This window comes from Rhinopithecus roxellana, chromosome 16 (assembly GCF_007565055.1).
Source record: "Rhinopithecus roxellana isolate Shanxi Qingling chromosome 16, ASM756505v1, whole genome shotgun sequence".
NCBI classification, from domain to species: Eukaryota; Metazoa; Chordata; class Mammalia; order Primates; family Cercopithecidae; genus Rhinopithecus; species Rhinopithecus roxellana.
In genome coordinates, this window is record NC_044564.1 from 95,750,775 (window position 1) to 95,759,263 (window position 8,489).

The following is an 8,489-nucleotide window of genomic DNA, read 5'->3' on the forward strand; positions in this document are numbered from 1 at the left end:
TTAAATTAGACCTGGCCAGAACGGGTATGATTGCAAACTGAATCATCTGAGGGCTGGCATGGTTCACTTGGGACTGAAGGAGAGCAGGCAAGGGACACTGGGTCTATATATGGCAAGCAATCTGTGATCAAATTCAGTCAGAAGCGCAAGCTTCTTGGCATGGCCTTCAACATGCTCTGTGATCTGGCTCCTTCTTCATCGCTCTCTACTCCCCCACATGCTCCCTAAGCTGCCATCATCCCATCCTGCATATAAAACCTGGTCCATACTGCCTGCCTTGTTGTTTCTACTCTGTATGGAACGTCCTTGACTCACTCACCTCCCAGACCAAACTGTAACTGTCTGTTTGCATTTATTCTTCCTCCTACACCAGGAGCTCCTGGAGGGCAAGGAGTGTATCCTGTTCACATCTACATCTGCGACCTCCAGCCCAGTGTTTACCAATAGAGAGCACAGAATTGAAGCCTGGTTTCAAATGGAATGCCTATTTCAAATGCTAGCTCTGTCCCTTGCTAGCTGTGTGGCCTCGAGTAAGTTAACCTCTGTGTACTTCAATTTTTTCATCTGTAGAATGGACACAATAAGGCACTTACTTTACTGAGTTGTTGAGAGAATCAAATAATTGTATATATGTAGCGCACTTAAAACGCACCTGGAACAGAGTAAGAGCTAGATAAAGATTTATTATCATGTTGTTGTTGTTGTTGTTAAATATATGTGGAATAAAGAAAAGTGAAAAAGGAGCCAGGGTGGTGGCTCATGCCTGTAATCCCAGCACTTTGAGAGGCCGAGGCAGGTGGATCACTTGAGGTCAGGAGTTCAAGACCAGTCTGGCCATCATGGTGAAACCCCATTCTATTAAAAATACAAAAATCAGCCAGGAATGGTGACATGTGCCTGTAATCTCAGCTACTCTGGAGGCTGAGGCAGGAGAACTGCTTGAACCTGGGAGGCGGAGGTTGCAGTGAGATTGCAGTGAGCCAAGATCGCACCACTGCACTCCAGCCTGGGTGACAGAAGGACACCCTGTCTAAAAAAAAAAAAAAAAAGTGAAAAAGGAAGGGAGATTGTGTGCCATGCCGCTGAGCAAACTTCCTAATTCACATGCTGGCTCAGTCCTACACTGCTGAAGTGGACAGTGATATATAGCCCTCCACTATGCACCCATAAAAGGAGACAGCGTTCACTCTGGTTGGTATTCTTATTTCTTACCTGGGCTACCCATCCACTCCCACCAAAGCCAGCCACCTGAGTACTCTCCAACCCCACAGCAACACCGCATGGCATGCAAGAGGTACTGTTGCTCACACCCTTGCACCACAGCCCCCAGTAGGAGTTCTTGCTCCTAGAATGTCAGCGCTGGGAGTTCAAGATGATCTCATCCAATATCACCTTATAACAGATGGGGAAAGGCAGGCAGAGGAAAGGTCATGTATTTGCACTTTGTTAGTACCAGGGATATATATATATATATATGTTACTTTTCACGCAGTCAACTTTGTAGGAGGTACTAAGAATACTATAATCATAGTTTAAAGCAGGAAGTAACTTTAAAGTTTAGCTACTCTGGCACTTTTCAACCTCCACACTCTAAGGTGTTAAGGTGTGATGTAAGCTCTGTTGCAAATATTCCATAATTCATTCGATGAATATTTATTGAGCACCTAGAATGTGCTGTACATTAGGGACATAAGTCAGATACCACCCCTGCCCTCAGGACTTCATGCACTAATGAGGAAGGGTGATAATAATAATCACAAGCCTAATAGTAGGCTAATTGTTGCAAGTGAATTATGCTTTTTTAATTTTCAGTTTTCTTTTTAGAGACAGGGTCTTGCTCTGTAACCCAGTGGCACAATCATAGCTCACTGCATCCTTGAGCTCCTGGACTCAAGTGATCCTCCCACCTCAGCCTCCCAAGTAGCTGGAATTACAGGCATGAGCCACCACACTCAGTGAATTATGTTTTAAAATATACTAGAATCAACATCTCCACCTCTATGCCACCTATATGTGCTCTCTGAGTGGGAAAAAAAGGAAGGGTTAGAGGTGGAAGAAGCAGTTACAGGTAGTGCCCTGGAAAAAGCCTACCCCCTGGGGTTGACCAGTGCAACAGTCTCACGTAGATCAACGTCACCATTATGCTGCTACCAAAGTAGAGAGACTGGAAACCACTGAACTAGCTCTGCCCGCCCCTACTTTACAGATAAGCAAACTGAGGCCTGAAGGGTTTAACTGACTTGCCCTGATAAATGGAAGAATGTTAACATTCCGTTAATGGCTCACATAGCCTTCCTCCCCCAAACAGGTCCAAATCTCATCGCAAGGCACATGATCTGATCCCTGCTCATTTCTGTAGCCCCATCTCTCACCATTCCACCTCCCACACTATGATCCAGCCATACTGAAAGTCCTGAAAGGTCCTCTGCTTTGCCCATACCACTCCTGCAACCAGAGATCTAAAGTCTATGGCCCCTAAATAACTCCAGTTCATTTTCAGCACTCAGGACTCAGCTCGGGTTCATCTCCTCCAGAAAGCCCTTCCTGGGTGCCCCTCTCTACCTCCTGCAGCATTTCTACTTTCACACAGAAACACTCATCACATAATGTATTCATTCATTCAACAAATATTTATTGAGCAACTTCTATGTGCCAAGCACCTGCGGGTACAGCAATAAACAAAACAAAGCCCCTGCCCTCATGGAGCTTACATTCTAGTGAGGGAAACAGACAATAAACAGCAATACATAATATAATGCCAGGTAAAGTTTAGTACTATGGAAAAAATAAAAAATACCAAGGTCTGGAGACTGATGGGAAAGGTATCATCTAAAGAACTGACAAGAGTAAGCCATGCAAATAAATGAAAAAGGAGCATTTCAGGATGCAGCAGCAATGGCCCTGTAATGACCGCAATTATTCCTTTACTTGTGTTTTATTCCCTATTGAACTGTAAAGTCCTTGGGCACAAGGGTCACATCTTAAATATGTTTGATTCCCAGGTCCCAGCAAAGAACTTGACACCTCCACAGTGGACATTTACAGAATGAGTGAATGAACCTGGGCCGGGATGTATGAGTCCATCTGGCCCCATCTCTCCTAGCAAACAAGATCTGGCCTGCTTCATGTCTCTCTCTCCCACAGGGATAAGCTAAGTGGAGGCCCCACTTGGACCAATCTGCCTAGCCTGACTCCATAGCCTGGTTTTATTTGCTGGATTCTCCCTTCATTAAGACCACGGCACTGAGAAGTTGTCCAGTTGTACCTTTTCTAGCCCTCATATCTCTGGCCTGGACCTGGGACCCTGCCTAGAAACCAAGATACTTTAGAACTGAGAGCCTGCCCTTGTTTTTCCCGTTTCCCCAGCATGAAATTTCCCCTCTGAATCCCAAGCCACAAGGCTGGGGGCCCAGACACTTGGAGTCAGACTTCCCCAGTGGCTAACCCCTGTCCATATGGAAGGTGATTCTGCCTGATCCTTGACTTCCATCCAAACCAAATGCACTTTTTCCTACTGGGACATAAACCCTCTGACTACATCAATCCTTTCTGCAGCCATCTCTCTGTATGTTCCAACTTAATGAAACCATTACCATACCAAACCATTACCATAGCCAAGGCACAGGACTAAGTACCGGAGTCCTCTGTTACCTGCGGCAGATCCCTGTCACCACTTGCTGTGTCCACACTCAGCTATCCTTAACCAAACTCCTGACACTCCTGAAAGCACATTAAATACCCTATATGCTGCAAATAAAGTCAAATGGCTTTATCCACTCAGCCAACTGCAATAGACACCTCTATAGTCACTGGTGCTTCATCCCATCCCCTGCCAGTCTAAAATGGGCTCGGGGATGATAACTCATGTTTTCATTCACCCTTTGATTTACCGCTTACTGACACCTGCTGTATGCCAAGCCTGGAATATAAAATACGGTGCCTACACTGACGATGATGACAGTGGTAGTGCTGGTGGTGGTGATGATGGTGGAAGAAGAGAGAAAGGAGAGAGTGGTAACATAAGTTACCATTTATTGCAGACTTGTGCTATAAAACACTTAAGCAGCGAGTCTTCTAATGCTAACAAGATGATGAGATAAGTAAAACTGGCCTCACTTTACAGAGAAGGTAATAGGCTGAAGAGGTGAAGCAACTTACTCAAGGTCACACAGCTAAGTAGCAGAGTGTAGTGAGACCCTAGGCCTGTCTGCCTCCAAAATAAAAACTGTTCCTCTGCCCAAGAGTCACACAGCAAGTGCTAAACAAATATAACTTCAATGAAGAAGTGAGAGAGCAGGTCCGAGGCCCCAGGGGCTTACAAGCTGGTGGAGGAGACAGACATACACATACCTACAAGCAGAGGCAAATGCTGATGGCTGAGACATATAAAGAACTGCAGGGGAGCCAGAGGAGTGAGTGGCTAACGTGACCTGGAGGGGTCTGGGGAGCCCTCTTGGAGGAAGTGATTTTGGGGGGGTAGGCCTTGAAGGATGAGCGGTTTGCGGCTGACAAGCAGGCCCGAGCGTGGTGCACCGCAGGAGCTCAGCCTCGCCCGCCCACCTGACCTGGGCCGTGCCGAGACATCCGAGGTTGTCCTGTCCACCCCACTGTGCCTACGCGGCCGGGCCGGGCCTCACCTCCTTCCACTTGAGCTGGCGGATGCTGATCTTCAGGGCATCCAAGGAGGTCCTGGCCTTGGAGCTGTCCACGGTGACCGGACGCTGGGAGCCGTTCTCGCCGGGACCGTGGCCTGAGCTCCGCTTGCAGCTTCGGCCCTTGCCCCGGGGCTTCCCGTGCGGGCAGAGGCCCTGCACCGGCTTCGGCTTGGACGGGGGCAGCGTGGGAGGCGGCCGCTGAAGCACCTGGGTGTCCCCCTCCTCAGCCGCGTTGGGCTGCGCCGGGGCAGGGGCCGGGGCCTTGGGCTGCTCCTCCCCTGCCTTGCGCTCCGGTTCCCCGGCCGCGCCTGCGTCCACGCGGACCTGTTCCGCCACCGTCTCTGCTGTGGCCTCGGCCTCAGCTTTGGCCACCGCTTTGGCCGCAGCCACCGCCTCCGCCTCCCACCGGGCCGCCAGCTCGCTCTCGGAGCTGCCCCGCCGCATGGCGCTCAGGGCTGGCGCCAGTGCCAGTGCCGCCGCCGCCGCTCCGCCGCCCCAGCCCGCCACCAAACTGCCGCCGCTGCCGCAGCTGCCACACCGTCCCCGCCCGAGCCCGTTGCCATGATCGCTCAGGCTCGGGTTGACAGCGGCAGTCACCGCCTCGAGACGGTGTCCGGGAAGGGACAATCGCCGGCAGAGCCCCGGCGACCTCATAGGCGAGGCTGCCCACGTGACCCTGCCAGTCACAGAGGCAGCGGCCGCCATGTTGGAAGAGGGCAAACAGCCGCCAGGACCCGCCCACCCCGCGGATGCGCTGGACTTCTGGGCCGCAGAACTCGGAGTGGCGAGGAGAAGCGGGAGAGCAGATTGAGTGCGCATGGGGCTCCTGAGCCTGGGGACTGGGAGTAAAAACAGCTACCTCAAGCAGGAGGCTCAGTCCCCGCCAATCGCTGGTATAACTCTCGATAGGACGGAGAAGGAGCCCCCCAATGGGACCCTTCTCAGTGAGATGAATGGGAACCTCCTCAGTGCGATGGATGTGACCAGCCCAGGCCCTAGGGGAGCAGAGAGTGATCCACTGAAGAAACCCTCTGCTGGTCCTTTGAACGCCCGCAGATAAGAGGGGAGGCACTTTTCCCTGTTCTCAGGGAGCTCCCGATGGGATGGGGAAGCCATGGGCTTGGGTAAGCCCCCTACAGATTCCCACTCGAGTTAAGGATATTAACGATTTTTTGGTTTTCTTTTCTTTCTTTCTTTCTTTTTTTTTTTTTTTAGACAGGGTCTCGCTCTGTCGCCCAGGCTGGAGTGCAGTGGCGCGATTTCGGCTCACTGCAGCAGCCTCAACTTCCAGAGCTCAAGCGATCCTTCCACCCCAACCTCCCGAGTAGCTGGGACTACACGAACGCACCACCATGCCAGGCTAGGTTTTGTGTTTCTCGCAGAAACGTAGTTTCGCCATGTTGCCCAGGCTGTTCTCAAACTCCTGACCTCGGGTGATCGGCCAGCCTCGGCCTCCCAAAGTGCTAGGATTACAAGCGGAACCACCGCGTCCAACCTGACTGCTTTCTCTTTTCCTTATTTCTTTCTTTCTTTCTCTCTCTTTCTTTCTTTTCTTTCTTTCTTTTGTTGTTGTTTTTTGTTTGTTTTTGTTGTTGTTTTTGTTGTTGTTGTTGTTGTTACAGAGTTTCACTCTCGTCGCCCAGGCTGGGATGCAATGGTGCGATCTCTGCTCACTGCAGCCTCTGCCTCCCGGGTTCAAGGGATTCTCCAGCCTCAGCCTCCTGAGTAGCTGGGATTGCAGGAGCCGGCCACCATGCCCAGCTAATTTTTGTATTTTTAGTTGAGATGGGGTTTCACCATCTTAGCCAGGCTGGTCTCGAACTTCTGACCTCAGATGATCCACCTGCCTCAACCTCCCAAAGTGCTGAGATTACAAGCGTGAGCCACCAAGTCCAGCCTGATTGCTTTTTCTTCTATCACTTTTTTTGTTGTGGTAAAATATACATAACAAAATTTGCCATTTTAGTGTACATTTCAGTGGCATTCTGTACACTCACATTGTTGTACAACCAGCACCACTATGGGTCTCCGGAACTCTTTTATCTTCCCAAACTGAAACTTTGTGTCTGTGAAACAATAAGTCCGGATTCCCTTCTGCCCTAGTCCCTGGGAAACACTATTCTACTTTCTGACTATGAATTTGACTATTCCGGGCCCCTTATATAAGTGGAATCATGCAGTATTTGTCTGGCTTATTTCACGTAGCATAATGTCCTCAAGGTTCCTCCATATTGTAGCGTGAGTCAGAATTTCACTCTTTTTTTTTTTTTTTTTTTTTTTTTTTTTTTTTGAGACGGAGTCTCGCTCTGTCGCCCAGGCTGGAGTGTGGAGTGCAGTGGCCGGATTTCAGCTCACTGCAAGCTCCGCCTCCCGGGTTTACGCCATTCTCCTGCCTTAGCCTCCCAGTAGCTGGGACTACAGGCGCCTGCCACCTCGCCCGGCTAGTTTTTTTTTTTTTTTTTTTTTTTTTTGTATTTTTTAGTAGAGACGGGATTTCACCGTGTTAGCCAGGATGGTCTCGATCTCCTGACCTTGTGATCCGCCCGTCTCGGCCTCCCTAAGTGCTGGGATTACAGGCTTGAGCCACCGCACCCGGCCTGAATTTCACTCATTTTTAAGACTGAATAATATTTCATGGTGTGCATTCACCACCTGGTTTTTATTCACTCATCTGTCAATGGACATTTAGGTTGTTTCCACCTTTTGGCTATTGTGAAGAATGTCGGTTCACATTAATATACAAATACCTGTTTGAGCCCCTGCTTTCCATTTTTGGGAGTTGCCATCATTTTAAAGCTAAACCAAGGAGAAAGCTCTCCCCTCCCGCCTGAGGGAGCCACATTTGTTTTTTTAGGAAGTGGGATTGAGAAGGTGTAACAGCGCCCCAGACTGACCGCAGCGGCCACGACTGCACACAGGGGAACTTTGCCTCGCTCGGCACTATAGGGTGAAAGAAGCACAGAAGTTGTCAAGGAACGTGGCCCCTCTTCCCCTCTCATCTCTCCAGGTGTCTTGTTTCTTTGCTTTAGTCCAGGGGTTTCACTTGCTGAATAAACTGCCTTGAAATGTCCAAGTCATAAACTTAAGAGGTCCAAACCTCCTTTTTAGCAGCAGAGGGCGCTCGCATCTGTTCCCTTCATGACTTTATTTCAGAGTTTCTGTAAGTATGGTCGTCTGGGCACTTGCATGGGAGCAACCTGGGGTGTTTATTTAAAATGCAGGCTCCTGGACCCCACCCCCAGAGACTTTGATGCAGCGCATCTGGGTAGACCTGGGAATCTGCATGTTAGGTTAGCTCCTCCATTGATTCTAAGGCAGCGGAGGCAAGAACCACTCATGGAGTCTGTTTCAAGTCCTCTGGAAATACTTGGAGCTGTCCGTGGTCCTAGTAAGAAGGCCTCACTGTCCCCCCATCTCGCTCCACGAACCTACCCCCCAAATCCTGTCCCTCCTCCTGGTGTCCCTGATCTTAGCAAGTGGCACCACCTTCATTCAGTCATCCATGCTTGAAATTTGCTCTTATCCCTCTCCCTGGCCTGCTAAAGCCAGTCTATCGCCAAGTATTAGAGGTTTTATATTGAGATCTCGCTCTCTGGGCCAGGTGCGTTGTCCCACGCCTGTAATCCCAGCACTTTGGGAGGCCGAGACGGGCGAATCACTTGAGGCCAGGAGTTTCAGACCAGCCTGGCTAACATGGTGAAACCCCATCTCTACTAAAAATACAAAGAAGGCCGGGCACGGTGGCTCACGCCTGTAATCCCAGCACTTTGGGAGACCGAGGCAGGCGGATCACGAGGTCAGGAGATCGAGATCATCCTGGCTAACACAGTGAAA

The 8,489-nt window shown here is 50.0% G+C and overlaps 1 protein-coding gene across 1 annotated transcript in view; it reads right to left on the minus strand.

Moving 5' to 3' along the window:
- The window catches only part of TTLL11 (tubulin tyrosine ligase like 11), a 285,983-nt gene extending 280,623 nt beyond the window's left edge, over positions 1–5,360 (minus strand). The window contains exon 1 of the mRNA XM_030920126.1: positions 4,638–5,360. Within this exon, the coding sequence (XP_030775986.1) occupies positions 4,638–5,360 (723 nt within the window). The remainder of the gene's footprint in view (positions 1–4,637) is intronic.
- Between the last annotated feature and the right edge of the window lie 3,129 nt (positions 5,361–8,489).